This window comes from Hermetia illucens, chromosome 6 (genome assembly GCF_905115235.1).
Source record: "Hermetia illucens chromosome 6, iHerIll2.2.curated.20191125, whole genome shotgun sequence".
Taxonomy (NCBI): domain Eukaryota; kingdom Metazoa; phylum Arthropoda; class Insecta; order Diptera; family Stratiomyidae; genus Hermetia; species Hermetia illucens.
This window is the reverse complement of record NC_051854.1, coordinates 102988906-103006193: the sequence shown is the minus strand read 5'-3', so window position 1 is coordinate 103006193 and position 17288 is coordinate 102988906. Positions and strand designations below refer to the sequence as shown.

Below are 17288 nucleotides of genomic sequence, written 5' to 3'. Positions count from 1 at the left end.
GTCATCACCTATATAAAGCGTTTAAGTTAGCTTTATGCAGGTTTTGTTATATCCAACCCAATTTGTGGAAACCTAAAATTATACCCTCAATAAGGCAGTATAAACTGAAAACAATTCACAATTGAGATGGGGATTATTCACTTTTCAACAAATTGTACTACAATTGTACAATCGTGGGAAAGTTGAAAATAAGCACTTTTAACGTTTATTTAGTGTGGACACGAACCGCAGATTGTATTTTGATGAGAGATGTCGCGCAACGTACAGTGTACCCAATTCCCTATACCGAGTAAGTATTTGAATATCTTCAATTAAAGTTGTATAACGTCTTTTTAAAGATGTCTGCACTGCAGACAAAGGCCAAGTGAGAAGAGGATATCTCAAGATATACGTCAGATACGGGACAAAAGATCTGCGCACACGATATTCCAGACCGAAATCCCACGGACTCAGTCTCCAGTATCTACTTCCAGTCTGCACGGTTGTCAACGTTCATTCCGTGGCGGCATAGCCAAGACGGTATGTCTGCTCTGCATTCGATCCGTATTGACCGGGCGGACGAACTAGAACTTTGGGGGTATCGTGCTTCGGCGTCGCGTTTCCGCGGAAATAGTGTATAATTTGCAATCTGCACAGAAGATGGATATAAAGATAGGAATTTGGTCACTGGACCAGCCAACTGTCCTCGAGTGCATCTTGGCGACCTTCGCATTATTTTTACGTTCGTATCTAAAGTGCGAACTTTGAAGTGCATTTCAAGATTGTTTTGTTTACAAGTTTCGCATTGCAGAGGTGCCCGCAGAGGGAAATGTGTGCGCGAAATTAAAGTGACGAATTAGTTTAAGATTGTGCGTAAATTGATTCTATGACACCACCCACTCGGCCGAGTAGGACGCGCGAAAAAATCTTGCTCAGTATCTATCGCGTTATTGTAAATTAAGTGCTGAATTCGTTCAGCCGCCCTCGCTCTTTACGTTGCGCATTCGACCCGCGAGCCAGACATTCCGAATTTTGTGCTCGAACCGTCCTACTTACATGTCCTAAATTACACAAAAAAACCCAAGTGAAGTTTATCGATTTTATGTAAATCCGAGAATTTTCGCTAGCACGCTCCTGCATGGGTCCTTGACACGCCACCTCCCTTGTGCCCGCAGGCCCTTGGCAACGGCCGCAGGACGTTTGAAATTGGAAAATCAAAAAGCGAAATGCCTGCCTGAGCAGCAGTAACAACGTAAAAGGTAGACGACAGTCGGCAGTTGGAAGAAATTTTCCCGTCAGCATCGCACTCGTCACACGGCGCCGGACCGTGTTTTGAATGTGAAAACATGCATTGAATGGCAATCGATTGTCGCACCCGAGAAGAGTGGTTAAAATTAGTGCGTGAGCAGTGAGTGAATAATTGTAAGAAATCGGAAATGAAGACCAGACTCGTTGCATTGACATGGCGGGGATCAGCGTCAGTGGACCCTCGCTTCTCAGCGGCTATGCTTCCATGGACGATCAACGATATCAGAACAAGAGAGTCCTTTCAAAAGGTAAGCATAAGAATTATCCGAGTAATATTTTTTAAGCTTGACCTGCTTCAATGTCTTCTTTGGCATTGAGTAGATTAAAACATTGAAGACTAGTCACCCGCCAGGAAGCTCGTCTTGGGGATATATGTACTCCGGGATTACATATCAAAGTTATGCAAAAAAAATATTGACAAGGAGGGTGACCCCCGCCTCGGGTGAAGTTTTGCTCAACATAGTTTAGCTACATCTTTGGCGTATTTAAACACAAAGCTAGAATGAAACCCTTTAATTCGCTGTTATATAACGCTTCCAAAAACTAAATACTCCAGAGTCGAATAGATTTTATTTTAAACTAATTTAATCATTCCAACTATGGAGTCCAGAGAATAATCCAAAAACTTCCCTATTTCATGGTTTTGATCTAAAATTGAAACGAAGAGGGATAAGTTAACAAAAATAATTAAATTATTAAAGTTACCTTTTACCAAACTCCACCAATTCGATGTCCCTAAAAGCTGTCTGGCGTTCTGATCTACGCCGTCGCTCCATCCCAGCACCACGCCTCAGCCAGCGAATATTGTATGAGAGAGAGAATCTTATGATGATTTGCGGCCTAGCCGGAAGCCTTAAGAAGCATGGTTCGTCGGATCGTGCCATTACGCCTCATTTATAAAAACAAAGTCTTACGTGGAACTGCTAAGTATAGTCCTATCTAAACTCCACCTTTTTTGCACTCGATGGCCCTATTAAAAACCAGAACAATTAGCAGTGAACAGTCCATGGTATCCTGCATTTATTGTATCATGATAGGTCACGACTCTTCTTAGCTAGTGAGGAACTTTCATCATCATCATCAACGGCGCAACAACCGGTATCCGGTCTAGGCCTGCCTTAATAAGGAACTCCTAACATCCCGGTTTTGCGCCGAGGTCCACCAATTCGACATCCCTAAAAGCTGTCTGGCGTCCTGACCCACGCCATCGCTCCATATTAGGCAGGGTCTGCCTCGTCTTCTTTTTCTACCATAGATATTGCCCTTATAGACTTTCCGGGCGGGATCATCCTCATCCATACGGATTAAGTGACCCGCCCACCGTAACCTATTGAGCCGGATTTTATCCACAACCGGACGGTCATGGTGTCGCTCATAGATTTCGTCATTGTGTAGGCTACGGAATATAGGAGGAACTTTACACTTCGGAATACTCACCGGATCTGCACCTGAGACTTGACGCTTTTCCCAAAAGAAAGCATTGGTTGAATCTCAACCTAACAATGCATAGCATAGTGCAGCATTCCTTGGTAAATTATGTCTCAAAGCTATACCTACTAATCTAGACCAGTATACTAGATGGGCTAGTGCTAGTTCTTGCACTACCACGCGGAGATACTACCTTAGGCCACTCCGCCCTTTACTTTCTTCTTGTTACCGCCATGCAATTTTCACGGAAACTTTATTAACTTAATCGCTGTAAACTCTGAACCAGATCTTAAATGATTGTGTTTTGTCATTTACCCTGCCTTGTCAAGTTAGTTAGTTTAGTTGACTGGGGGGAGCCGCAGCTCCGAGCACTCAGGCCATTATAAGGCCCATTGTACTATCCCCGTAAGTTCCCTATTCAATGGCTTCGCGCCTACGGTGTTTGCAGGCTTTAGCGAATCTGAGAACATTCTCAAGAGGCAGAGAGTGTGCAGATTCTTCATTGAAGAAAACCTTGCCAAGGTGTCTTCGTCTGAGACCTGAGGATGCCGGGCAGCTGCATAAAAACTGCAGGGCAGTCTCCTCCTCCTCCTCACATTGGCTGCACACAGCCGAAACCGCTACCCCAATCTTTTCCATAAGGTAGTTTAAGGGGCAGTGTCCCGTCAAAAGCCCTACTAGGGTTTTCATGTCCCACTTCTTAAGGGACAACAAAAATGCCGCTCTAGTGGCCCTAGGCTCCTTCACAAGGATTTTCGTTTGGTGGCAAGAGTCCAAATTTCTCCACTCGGTTGCGTGAATCCTTGTAATTTCACCCTTCAGAATAGACTTGACAGTAGATGGTCGGATTCCAAGAGCTGGTTCTGGCCCCACCATTGTGGATCCAGATCCTCGGCGAGCCAGTCTATCAGCCTCCTCATTACCGGCGATGTTAGTGTGCCCCGGCTCCCACATCAGGAATGTTTCATTCAGTCGGCCAAGTTTCAGCAGCACCTGATGACAACTCCACACCAACTGGCTTGATATGTTGTTGCCATTTAGTGCTGATAATGCCGCCCGACTGTCGGAACAGATTCGAATGGTGCGACCCCTCCATTTTTGTCGCAGACATTCTTCTGCTGCCAATGAAATGGCATATATCTCCGCCTGGAATATGGTCGTCATTTTTCCGAGGGGTCGGGCCAGTTCTATAATCGGATTCTCCGAGAACACACCTGCACCCGATACATCCTCCGTGACTGACCCGTCGGTGAAGATTATTAGGTCTGTAATCTGAAAAGCCTCATGGCCACTTGTCGACCATTCATCTCTTTCGGTGATTACGACAGTGTATGTCTTTTCAAAGACGAATCTGGAAACCATATGATCGGTCGGCATCAGGGCTATCGGATGTTTTTCAAGGAATTTCCAGATAGACGCATGTCCGTTGGATTGGCCGCCTTTCCACGCCCCAATGGTATCGAGCCTATATGCGTCGTTGGCCGCTTTCCATTTCACCTCCAAGTGAATGGGGGGTAAATTTAGGATAGCTTCAAGGGCCGCAGTCGGCGTAGTACTCATTGTTCCAGTAATACTTAGACAACCAAGTCTCTGAATCTGCGTTAGCAGCTTCCTGCTGTTAGCAAAGTTCAGTCTTGGCCACCAGACGATGCAAGCATACATCAAAATGGGTTTTATTATGGATGTATACATCCAATATATCCGTTTAGGTGAAAGTCCCCAGGTCTTACCTATCGCATTCCGACAGCACCAGAGCAATCTGCAGGATTTCTGATATTGTTCCTGGATATGATGCTACCACGTTAATTTGGAGTCGAAATGTACTAAGTACTTGACTGTTTGTGCCAGCTGGATTTCCGCCCCTGCTAAGGTGGGTAGCGTATAGCTGCCCTCTCTGACGTTCCTAGTGAACATAACTAGTCCAGTCTTCCTAGCGTTCACCGTGAGTCGATTGCGGAGGCACCAGCTGTGGATTACATGCATAGTTGCATTCAAGCGGTCACATATTGTGTCCGCAAACTTGCCGGTAATTATTACAGCTAGGTCGTCCGCAAATGCTTGCGCGAAGACTTTTTTGTCCTCCAGGAGCCACAGCAGGGTATCCATCACCAAGAGCCATAACAGTGGAGAAAGAACCCCTCCCTGTGGGCGACCGATATGTGGATTTTTCTCCACTCTAGCATTTGAAGGATCCAACTGATTAGCAGCGGTTCGATTCCATGCTGTCTTGCCGCATCACAAATTGCCGCAAATGAGGCATAATTGAAGGCACCTTCGATGTCCATGGATGCGTCTAAAGCGTATTCTTTTTCGGACATCGCCTTTTCAATTTTTGCCGTAAGTTCATGGAGGGCTGTCTCCGTGGATTTGCCTTTCTGGTAGGCGTGTTGCCTATGGTGAAGTGGCCGTTTAGGAATGTGTGTATCCCTTATGAACCGGTCTACCAGTCTTTCTAGTCCTTTTAGCAGAAAGGACGTTAGGCTGATCGGTCGAAAGCTTTTTGCGTCTGTGTAGGTGGGTTTTCCTGATTTGGGAATGAACAACACCTTCACATCCCGCCATTTAATCGGAATATAAGCGTGTGCCAGGCATGCACGATATATATTCCGAATGTGTAGACCCAAGGCATCCATTCCTTCTATTACTAGCGCAGGGATGATGCCATCCGGACCTGCAGACTTGTATCTATGGAACGAGTTAAATGCCCATTTCACTCGCTCCAGTGATACTACTTTACATGCCAGATTCCAGTCTCTCGGTTGATGTTGTATGCACCTTTTGGCCCCAAGATTAGATTTTGGATGATGCCTGGGAAGTTTACTTCAAGCAAATGATTTGCAGTTTCTTCATCGTTTTCTGTGTACTTCCCATTCTGTAAACGTAAATAACCCAGTTTCTGGCTACGTTCTTTGACCAGAATCCGCTTCAGCTTTGAGGTTGCCTCAAGAGAGTTAGTCTCTTCGCAAAAGCGTCTCCAAGATGATCGTTTAGCCGATCTTATGCTCTTCTTTAGAGCCTTCTGTGCCTCTTTATAGCGATTCCAGCTAGTGCTTGATTCATCCTTCAGAGCACGATTAAGGAGCATCCTTGCTGTTCTCCTCTGTTTTGCCAAATCCGAATTCCACCATGGTGTTTTATCCTTCTTTGGCATCTTGAGTGGACAGCTTTCTTCGAAAGCTTCTCTCATGCTAGTTGTGATCATCTGGGTTGTCTTCTCAATTCCAGCAATGGATTTGATGCGCTTCCCAGGGATCGTGACTCGGGCGCTCAATTCTGTTTGATACATTATCCAATCTGTCTTCCTCGGATTCCGAAATGGAGTGGGTGGAGGTGGATCCATGCCCATAACGAAATCAATGCGTCTGTGATCCGAGAGTGTGATATCGTTTGATACTCTCCACTCTCCGATCAGAGCCGCGATGTCAGGAGATGCCACCGTAATGTCGATGACCTCTCGCCTGACCACGTTGAAGAAAGTGAGTTCATTACCCACATTCCTTGCCTTGTCAAAGTCTTCCCTGCTTGTCGTAAGAGGCGACTAAACGGGATAGAAATTTGCGGGCCAGCAACCTGTAAATTTTCAAATTTTATTGTTACAAAAACGTCAACGTGTCCGAATGGCTCAAGTGCTTAGAACGCTGGGCTATCGTAGCGGAAGGTCGCGGTTCAAATCTGACTGGTGGCAGAGGGGTTTGTTATCGTGATTGGATGTCGGGTACCAGTCGTCTGAACTGTGAATGAGTACCTGAGTTAAATCAGGCTAATAATTTCGGACGAGCGCAATACTGACCACATTGCTTCCTACAGTGTACTCTAGTGTACCGTTACGGTCTTGAATGAAGTTTTTTAACACACTTCAAGGCCCTGATCCAATATGGATTGTTGCGCCAATGATTATTATTACTAAAACGTCAAGAATGCCTCGGATAGGGACTGACTCCGCGGCTACGACCATTGGCTATCGAAAACGGGCTATAATTGGGTTCTGGAATGTGCGCACGCTCCTCGACAACGGTTGCGAGGATCCTCATTGTGGGTCTAGGCGAGGTAAGATGGTGAAATTCTGGATAGTGTTCCTCTCCCTCTTGCGGAAATATACTTTTTTACTCTGGAAAACCAATTGGTAATAGACGCGAATCCGGTGTCCGGTTGCTTGTGGTGGCTACCGCAACATGCGCTCTCTTGATCTGGAAGCCGATTTCTGACAGACTTTTAACTGCAAGATTCCAGGGTCCAGGTTAAGGAGAATCACAATTGCACAATACTGTTCACTAACAAAGACTTCCTATATAGTGGAGAAGGATGCTTTCTACCAGCAATTATATGCAGTTAAGGCGAAGTTCCTAGAGGTGACATTGTGATTTTGATTGTAGATCTGAATGTGAAAGTGGGCCCTGACAATACCCCGCTCGGCCATGTGACAGGAGAAACACGGTCTTGGCGACCGCAATGATAATGGTGGGGGTTCGTGGATTCTTGGAACTTCCATCACCTGGTCATTGGTGCCACATTGTTCGCGATCAGCAGTAGTTTTCGGAATTATATATGTGCGTAACAAGAAAGGCGCTTAGGTGGGCCTCGAAAGGGATTTCTATCGCGTGCGTCTTGCGGCCGCCATTTCTCACAGGTTTGAACAGCTGCGATTTCCCCCAACATCGACCGCTTGTATGATCCAGCTGTTGTTCGAAAGTGGGAGAGCTATCTTGCTGGTTGGACCGCAGATATATTGAGTAACGCGTCTGAGAATATCAATGACCATTGGGCTGCTCTTGCTTTTTTTCGTGTGCCACATAGTTCGTCGGCCACGTCCCGAAGAGGCGTCATAAGAGCTGGTTGACTACGGAATCGTGGAGACGAATCGATGAACGGAAGGTGTGGAAAGCTCTATTAACCGCTGCGATTGATTGCGGGCGTGAAGTGCTTGAACTCCAATACCGAGCAAAATCCCGAGAGGTTCAGTGTATTGTGCGCCGTGAAAAAGAATCTACTATTGCACTGGTCGGGGAAGCAAAAGATACCTTAGAACGCAATGATTTTAAAAAAGTGTATCACGCAACGAAATTGCTTTCATGTGGATCTCAAATCTTTCAATGGTCCTGTGAAGGACGTTAATGGTCCATTTGTCATCCACGATGACGAACAACTGAATAAGTAGAAAAAACACTTTATCACGGTTTTTAATCGTATCCCATCCGGTGAAGTTAAATGGCTAGTCACTGTTTCTCCAAGCGGAAGAAAAGCTATTTCGATCATCAATGCCCTCAAACGGAGAAAAGTCGCTATTTATCGCTGCACTTGCCGTTACTGTAGAGCTCCTAATTCCGAGACCTTTCCCCAAAGAAGGGGGGCTGTTTTAAGTGTGACAATTGGAGGCGTATCTGCAAAGATAATAGCTAAAATAATCCTGGAACGGACCAAAGAACATATCGAAAACTTAATCGACAGAGAGCAAGCTGTTTCCCGCTCCGGATCCTCCTCATTGATCGTATCAACACCCTACGGATCATTTTGGAACAATGTGCGGAGTTTAAATTTTCAGTGTACTTGCTCCTTATCGATTTCAAGAAAGCTTTCGATAGCGGGAACAGGGAGTGTACTTCTAGTGCTCTACGCAGGAGGGAATGACATATGATGGCGCAAAATGTCACGTGCTGCGAAGTATTTTGAGGTTTAAAACGGAGTCCGCCAGGATTGCATCCTGTCACTGATATTATTTCTTTTTGTTATCGCTCGGCTGTTGTAGCGGAAAGCAGCGTTTCAAATCTCACTGGTGGTGCAGGGATTTGTTATCGTGACTGGATATCGGATACCATTCGACAGAGTTCTGAATGAGTACCTGAGTCAAATTAGAGTAATAATCTCGGGCGAGCACAATGCTGACCACATTGCCTCCTACAGTATACTGTAGTGTACCGTTAAGGTTTTGAAATTAAGTGCTCTAACACACTTCATGGCCCTGATCCAATATAGATTGTTGTGCCAACCATTATTATTATTATATAATATTTGGTCACTATTTTCTAAGCAATGGTCTAATTACATGGGCACCATGGAAATAATATAATCCTTTGCTTCTGCTTAAAAGCGAATATAGCGTTGAAAAATCCCATAATGAAGGAATTCGCGTTTTGAAACCCGTCAATTTGGCAAAGGCAAACGGCAAAAAAAAATCAATTTCTTTTGACTTCTGCTAAAACCACATATGCTGATGAATGGATACAAACGAACACTCTAATGCAATGCAAACAAGTCTATTTATAGAACGGAGTGATATGAATGGAGGAATTAGGGCAAAGAGCCTTAGCCCCGCAGTGTTTAAAGTTGGAATTAGTGGTTGTACTTAATATTACAAACTATAAAATTGATAGACCTGTAGCTTACTCCAAACTACAATTTTTATTTTATAGTGTATCTATATTTCGGGAGCAACTTACCCTCTTCATCAGTACAAAGCTACAAGCTATCTGTCAATTTTAGGCTTAACTACAAAAAGAAGACAATATCTAACCTATTACAAGCTATATTTTCTTTCTTTCATATCCTACATTTAGGTTTTAAGGGAGTTGCTCGATATCTCCACTAGTTCTGTTTCCAATTTTGATTCAATGAAGGAACAATTCTTGAACATATATCTATGTACAAAGGAATCCGAACTCTTAACCAGGTGCTGAAATTGTATGAAATAAAATGAAATATTAATCCCATTCAAAAGTTCGATCGACCAAAAACAATAAAAATGTAATCTGATTAGTGCAATGATTGATTAATTGATCCTTTTCAACATATTTACGGAATAGAAAAATCAATAGCTTAAATTGAGTTTAAAAAGCACACCTTTGCGAATATCGTGGTGTTCATATTAACTCATCGTTGGAGTTTACAATTATTATAAATGCTATGCATATGATATGCCTAACAAGAAATGAAACTTGCTGTCTAACGAGTATTGATTATAAAATTATCTAATTCATTTTATGTAAGATTGTTCTAGAAAAATATATGCAGATATTTATTGTTTAGAAAACATATGTAGACCGTTTAAGGAAATCTATTATAGCTAAAATAAAAATCTGAAACCCTTTCCTTTTGCTTTACTAACATGCTAGGATTTAAACCCTAGCACTGGGGAAGATGACTTACGGTGTCTGATATATGCTTTGCTGCAAGAAAATCAAAACTTTAGTTAAACGAAAAGTGTCCAAAAATTAATTCCCAAATCACCTGTTTTTATCTGAGTCGTGGATAATAATTCATGAACGTAAAGAATTTCGAGATTTGACGCAAAAATGTCTATCCATTTTAGACGCTTTTTACTACAAACATGGAACACTTTAAATGAATTTTAAATCTCCAGCCCACGGGGGAGTCACTGTCATTATTAAAACCACTTGAAATTTCCCACACCTATTCCCTGCAATGCCTTTTTTAGCTCACACTGCAGTGATTTTCCTTTCTCCTTTTTCAAATGGATTTGGGAACCTCCTTGGTGTAGTTAATAGGTAACGCTATTGGAAAATATTTCAAGTACATTCACAAATCAAATTTACTATATAAGATACTAAACGAAGCCTAGGGATATGATACCAGGCCCAAAAAATTGAACTGGTCGAAAAAGAATATTTAGGGTAGCTATCCCGCGCCTAAAAACGGGACAAATTGTACCAACTGGTCCTCCAGGTTGGGGGTTGGGTAGGGCTGACAACCCTACACGGAAAACAACTTGTTACGAAGCCACAACAGGAGCCTCGGACAGGACGGATTTTAAAACGACGGACCCGGCAACGACAACGGAACAACGATCTGCGCATTTTCTCATGGAACGTGCGCTCCCTGTACAGAGATAAAGCTGATGAGCAGCTAGCCGATACTCTGTCCCAATATAGGGCTGATATAACAGCGTTGCAAAAGATGCGATGGACAGGGACCAGTTTCCTGGAGAAGAACCACTACACCATATATTATAGCGGTCATCCAGTAAACCATGTGCTCGGAGTAGGTTTCTTAGTCAGCCAAAAAATGAAACATGCTGTTATCGGCTTTGAAAACATAAGCGAACGGCTATGCACTCTGCGCTTGCGAGGCAAGTTTAGAAATATAAGCCTCATAAACGTTCACGCCCCTACAGAGGAGACTGCAGAGTCGGAGAAGGATACCTTCTACGAGGCAGTAGAACGAACCCTCGAAGCCTGTCCCAGATATGATATCAAAATCATACTTGGGGATTTTAACAGCCAAGTAGGGAAGGAGCCAGTATTCAGGCGATACGTTGGCTCCCATAGCTTACACGAAAAAACAAATGATAACGGACTGCGGACTATTCAATTAGCAGGGTCACACGAAATGGTTGTTGGAAGTACCTGGTTTGCGCGGAAAGCGGTCCACAAACATACGTGGGCCTCTCCAGACGGGACCACTTTCAACCAAATTGACCACGTGTTGATCGAACGCCGCCACCTCTCAGCCTTGATGAATGTCAGAACATATAGGGGGGCCAATATAGACTCGGATCACTATCTCGTTGGCATGGTGCTCCGAGCCCGAATAACAATACCACCTAAAATCCCCTCTGACAATCAGGTGAGAGTGAACACTGAAGCCATCCACAACACAACCCTCCGCGACACCTATAAGAGGGAAATGGATGCTGCAATAACCGCAGTCAACCGAGGACCTGGAGATGAAGCATCAACAAATGACCTTCACAATCACCTGAAGAACGTTATCATGGATACGGTCACAAACATACTTGGCCCCAGCCGCAAAAGGAGTCGGAACGGCTGGTTTGACGATAAATGTAAGCTAGCAACGGAACGGAAGAATGCTGCATACCGAGTAATGTTGCATTCTCAAAGAACGCGGGCACGCGCAGAGACTTATCACGAACTCCGTCGAGCGGAGAAGCGACTTCACAGACGGAAAAAGGAAGTCTAGAAGAACCAACAAGTCTGTGAACTAGAAAAGTACAGGGAGCAACCGCACCAGGCGCGCAAGTTTTACCAACAAGTCAGCAGGATGAAGCCTTATACACCTCGATGCTCATCCTGCCGAGACAAAGAGGGAAATCTGATTTCCGACAGAATGGGCATATTAGAGCGATGGGTTGAGTACTTTGATGAGCTACTGAACAACCAGAACATCGGCGAGTTGGAGGTCCCGCCAACTGAAGACGACGGACAAATACTGCCACCGCCAAGTTTAGGAGAAACAATCCGTGCAATTCATCGGCTGAAAAATCATAAGTCGCCAGGAGCCGATGGAATTACAGCCGAATTGGTTAAATATGGAAGCGACCAGTTACACCAAGTGGTTCATCAACTTGTGCTGAAGGTATGGGACAGCGAATCAATGCCTGACGATTGGCAACGAGGCATTATCTGTCTCATACATAAAAAGGGAGATATCACACAGTGCAGCAATTATAGAGGTATCACGTTGCTGAGTACCATCTATAAGATATTCTCCACTATCTTGTTAGGCCGGATAGCCCCATACGCACAGAACATCATTGGCCCATACCAAAGAGGCTTCACTCCAGGCAAATCAGATTTTCTCTCTGCGGCAAGCGATGGAAAAACTGTTGGAATATGGACAACAGTTGCACCATCTGTTCATCGACTTTAAAGCCGCCTATGATAGCATAGCCAGGGTAAAACTGTACACGGCCATGGGAGAATTCGGTATCCCGACGAAATTAATAAGACTGACTAGGCTGACCCTGACCAATGTGCGAGGCCAGATAAAAGCAGCAGGATCACTCTCAAGACCATTCGACATCAACAACGGTCTACGACAAGGGGATGCGCTATCATGCGTCCTCTTTAACCTGGCCCTCGAGAAAGTGATCCGTGATGCTGAGGTAAATGCAAGAGGTACGATCCTCTTCAAGTCCACCCAACTACTGGCCTATGCTGACCATATCGACATCATGGGAAGAACCACCCGAGACGTACAAACTGCCTTCATCCAGATCGAGCAGGCGGCGAGAGATCTTGGGCTGCACATCAATGAAGGCAAGACAAAATATATGGTGGCAACGTCAGCACCGAAGACGAAGACTAATCAACCAACAACATCAAACCGCACTGGTCAAACACAAACACGAAGAAGAATAAGGATAGGAGAATACAACTTTGAGACCGTTGACAATTTCTCCTATCTAAGGTCGAAAATCACAACCGATAACAGCTACGATGATGGAATCCGTGCAGGGTTGTTGGCAGCTAACAGAGCCTATTTCAGCTTACAAAACTGTTTCGCTCGAAACGTCTCACCATAGGGTCAAAGCTCTTACTGTACACGACAAGACAATGATCTTGCCACTCCTTATGTATTCCTCAGAGACTTGGGTTCTTCGTAAGAAAAATTGCGACCTCTTGGCTGCGTTCGAGAGAAGAATCCTCCGAAGAATTTTTGGCCCCTTACATGAGGATGGACGATTCCGTAGCCCACAAAACGACGAAATCTATGAGCGGTATCATGACCGTCCGGTTGTGGATAAAATCCGGCTCAATAGGTTACGGTGGGCGGGTCACTTAATCCGTATGGATGAGGATGATCCCACCCGGAAAGTCTATAAGGGCAATATCTATGGTAGAAAAAGAAGACGAGGCAGACCCTGCCTAAGATGGAGCGATAGCGTGGGTCAAGACGCCAGACAGCTTTTAGGGATATCGAATTGGTGGACCTCGGCGCAAAACCGGGATGTCTGGAGTTCCTTATTAAGGCAGGCCTAGACCCGATACCGATTGTTGCGCCGTTGATGATGATGATGATTGAAATATTTATATTTATATATTATTTTGGGGAAAAAAATAGTTTTTGATAACAGATGTATTCTAACAATTGTAGCTTTATTGAGTAATGTAGAATTTAGGGTCTTCCGCGTTTCCATACCTACGAAAACCCAGACAAGCAGAATATTCTATTCTGTCCGCCAACATGAGTTTTCTGTTTTGTTTATTCTTCTTCGCAACACTGCGGCCCGTTTCATTCCTTGAATTTCTCCACTTCTGCGAATTCAGTAACGGCGTTCTCTAGTCGCTTATACATAATATTATTTTACCATTCACGTCGACTGCGTTTTCCGATCTATTTCTCGGTTTTCTGACTAGCCTACTTCCATCAATTTCCTCAATGAGCTGACGCTCAATTCGCTTATATGTATAGCCGTAGCTCCTTCAAAATTTCTGCCTCATCGTAGATTTCGTAGGGCTTTTTATTATACCTAATATGCCATTTATTTACAACAGGAACTGTTATCAATACCGTTCGAAAAAACCTCCCATTCAACTGCGTTTAACATTGTATTTGTTGCCTGATCTGGTGATTACCCTGTAGATACGCAGCTTCATTTTCCTGTGTATATTTTTGGATTTTGGTTTTTAATTTTGCTTGGACATTTCAAAAATTTTACTGGGGGAATCATATTCAATACCTCCAATTTCAAAGGCCATCGCATAGATCGTATTCCTTCCAAATCTCCACAATTACAGAAAAAATACTTTTTTCAAGGAAACTTTAGAAGTTGTATTTTTCCTTGTTGATTATGATTGAAAATTGGCCACGGGAGTTCTTCGGTTTAATAATCGTTGATTCCAACATTCCGATTATATAAGAGAAGATTTATTAGTACTTCCGTGAACCGCTTAATAGTAGCTTCTATTACTACCATGCAACCAGCATGTACGGGGCATAGTTTCCTTTTACCCACTATTTTGCAATATTTGTTTTTACTCTTGATTTCCTATTGAATGAAGAGGGGGTTGCTCATTTTTAAGGTTTTGTGTAAAACAAAACGGAGCAGAGTCAGCTCATTTTAGCTTGGTCCCCTTTCGTCTCTACGCGGCGTACGTACTACGCTTTTCTAGTCTCCTCAGTCTTTCGCAGTTTGCTTTGGATAGATACGACTATGGAGTTGATCGCATCCCAGTCTTCCTAACATGCTAACATTCTTCGCACCAGATTCTCTGGTACGAGCACCTCTCCTAGAGTCTCCTCTAGGTTCTTCCTTTCCTCCACAAACCTTGGACAGTGAAAGAATACATGCTCTGGGTCCTCTGGGACTCCATCGCAGTTTGGACAATCGGGTGAGGTATCTAGTTTAAACCTGCACAGGTAGTGGCGATATCCTCCATGCCCCGTGAGAAACTGAGTAAGATTATAATTAATCTCACCGTGCCGTCTCTCCAACCACTCCTTCATGGCAGGGATGAGCCTGTATGTCCACCGACCCTTTTCCGAGCGTTTTCAACGCTCTTGCCATCTATTTAGAGATCTCTCCCTTTCGTCCTTCTTCGTCTGCGATAAAGGAGAGATAGACTTCGCATTATATATATTCGTCATCTCATCCGCCAAGATGTCAATCGGCATCATGCTCCAATTGGATTGTTGCGCCAAAGATATTAAGGTTACACTGTATTCATTATTAGTCAATAGAAAAGGTTTTCATATGATTCCATGTCAATTGATTTGATTGAATTGTGGTTCTATTTTACTACTGTAAGACGAACAGCTTCTCTGAAGCAAACAACCTCGAGTACATTCAATATGATTCTCCTTCAAGCTCATTATGTGCTGCATAGGTTGAAATCATTATAGAAGAAACGATAAAGATTTATTAGTCCTGATAGAGTTTAATAGTTGTAGATATGCAGATTGAAAGCTTTACCTCTTCGCTTTCGTACCATACATATGTACATAGTTAGACACAAAGCCCAACGTTTTTATTAATAACAATGAATCAACATATAATGTACACCTGGATACGATTTCAGGATGAATTTTTTTTGAATAATTTCGCGCAATGAATGCGTGACTCTGCATTTCCTCCAAGCACAAGGTTCTGGCGTTAAAACCATCGAGAGGTTCACATAACTCAAGGAGAATTAGAGGTTTGGTACGGTAGAATAACGTGGGAGAAATATTCAATCAATTTAGTTGTTAGAGCGCTTTACGTCACGACGTGACCCAATTTATTCCTAGGGATTCATGTAGAGTGTTTCCATTCGTACTTCACTGTTATGACTTCGAGGTTGCAAACAACTCATTATCCTTTACTTCGATATTACTGGCAGCATTGCTGATATATTTGTGCTAAACCTTAATTACGTTTTATGCTCACATTGTACATCTCATAAAATTTATTTTTATTTTTTTTTCGTTCACAGCTCTCTGTGGGTATTGAGAATGGATTACTGGAAGCTTACAATGCGGATTTCGAACTTCAATTTTCTCACAACCTTCGTTACGTTGTTGGCATGTGTCGAATAATTCAGCATCGAAACGGAAAAGGAGGATACGTCCAGTGCAAGGCTGGCAATAGTACAAACAATGGAAGCAATGGCGTGAAAACGGTTGATACTAATTTCATGGAATTTCTGGGCCCCATAACTGGAATGGTTTATCTGCTGAAGGATCCAAAGGATCCTTTGCTCCACATCCATCTGTACGAGTGCGAATCGACTGAAGAGGTATATATGTATATGTTATTGTTCTAGTCATGTTATATCGGATATTATATGGAGACAGTGGCAGAGCGCGTGGTAATTCTGGTTGACGTCAGAACCAAAGCATTCGGGAATGTGTTTTTGCATTTAGAAGATAAAAGTCCATAAAACATCGGATGAAGGAAATACATTGCAGGTTTATATGTATTTACTTGATCATCACAACAATGTTCACAAAATAAGTTCAGACACTTTTGAATATTGAATCATGATTATTCATGAAAAAGCATACGATTTGGAAAATTTTACTGAAAAAATCCAACAAAATTTAGCGATAGCGAGAGGCATTAAATAATCCCACGAAATGATTTCTTTGAATACACCGAGTTAGAAACAGCTGGCAATTTGCCACATATCGGAAATTTCTTGTTTTTAACAGAAAGAAAAGCATTGATCATTTTCATGCTCGAATTTACTTCCTATTGGCTATGGATAGCAATAACGTCAAATATTTCATTCATACGAAATCTTATCAGACTTAGGAAAGTTAGAAAATAGAAAATCTTAAAGCCCTTTGGGGATAGATCTAATATTATTAAAACTGGTTCTATTACAAATATGAGAGTTGAGAAACAAAGGAGTGATGGGATAAAAAATAGATGCATTTAGAAATCTTGCTCATACACTTTCCCCAAGCGACTGAAACTTTAACTGCATAATGTTTCAATCTGAACATGATAATTATATTATGTTATCAATAACGCGAGAAGGTCGAGACTACTGGAGTATCTGGTAGGAATTCAATCACTACCAGCATGAGAGAAGCTTTCGAAAAGAGTCCACTCATGATGCCAAAGAAGGGTCACACACCATGGTGGAACTCGGATTTGGCGAAATAGGAAAGGGGATCCTTGTCAAAGAGCGCAGCCAGCAGTTGGATTATCTACATTTACAGGCGGAAGGTACATAGAAAGCGATGAGGAAACGGCAAGCTATTTACTTGAAGTACACTTCCCAGGCAGCATCCCAAATTCCATCTCGGGACCGGCAGCCACATACAGCTCTGAATCGGAAGATTGGACTCTGGTATGCAAAGTAGTTTCACGGGAGCGAGTGAACTGGGCATTT

The 17288-nt window shown here is 43.2% G+C and overlaps 1 protein-coding gene and 1 long non-coding RNA gene across 3 annotated transcripts in view; one reads left to right on the top strand and one right to left on the bottom strand.

Moving 5' to 3' along the window:
* Nucleotides 1-479: 479 nt before the first annotated feature.
* Nucleotides 480-17288, top strand: part of LOC119659957 (TBC1 domain family member 4) — a 38162-nt gene continuing 21353 nt past the window's right edge. Inside the window, exons 1-2 of one of the 2 annotated variants that reach the window (XM_038068309.1) lie at nucleotides 480-1535; nucleotides 15882-16184. In XM_038068309.1, coding sequence (XP_037924237.1) covers nucleotides 1416-1535; nucleotides 15882-16184 — 423 coding nt within the window. In that variant the 5' untranslated portion in view covers nucleotides 480-1415. The remainder of the gene's footprint in view (nucleotides 1536-15881; nucleotides 16185-17288) is intronic. The other variant, XM_038068310.1, reaches the window with a different exon arrangement.
* The window catches only part of LOC119659961, a 35345-nt gene continuing 19854 nt past the window's right edge, over nucleotides 1798-17288 (bottom strand). The window contains exons 2-3 of the long non-coding RNA XR_005250392.1: nucleotides 1993-2257; nucleotides 1798-1935 (exon numbers count right to left, since the gene is read on the bottom strand). This is a non-coding gene — a long non-coding RNA (uncharacterized LOC119659961). The remainder of the gene's footprint in view (nucleotides 1936-1992; nucleotides 2258-17288) is intronic.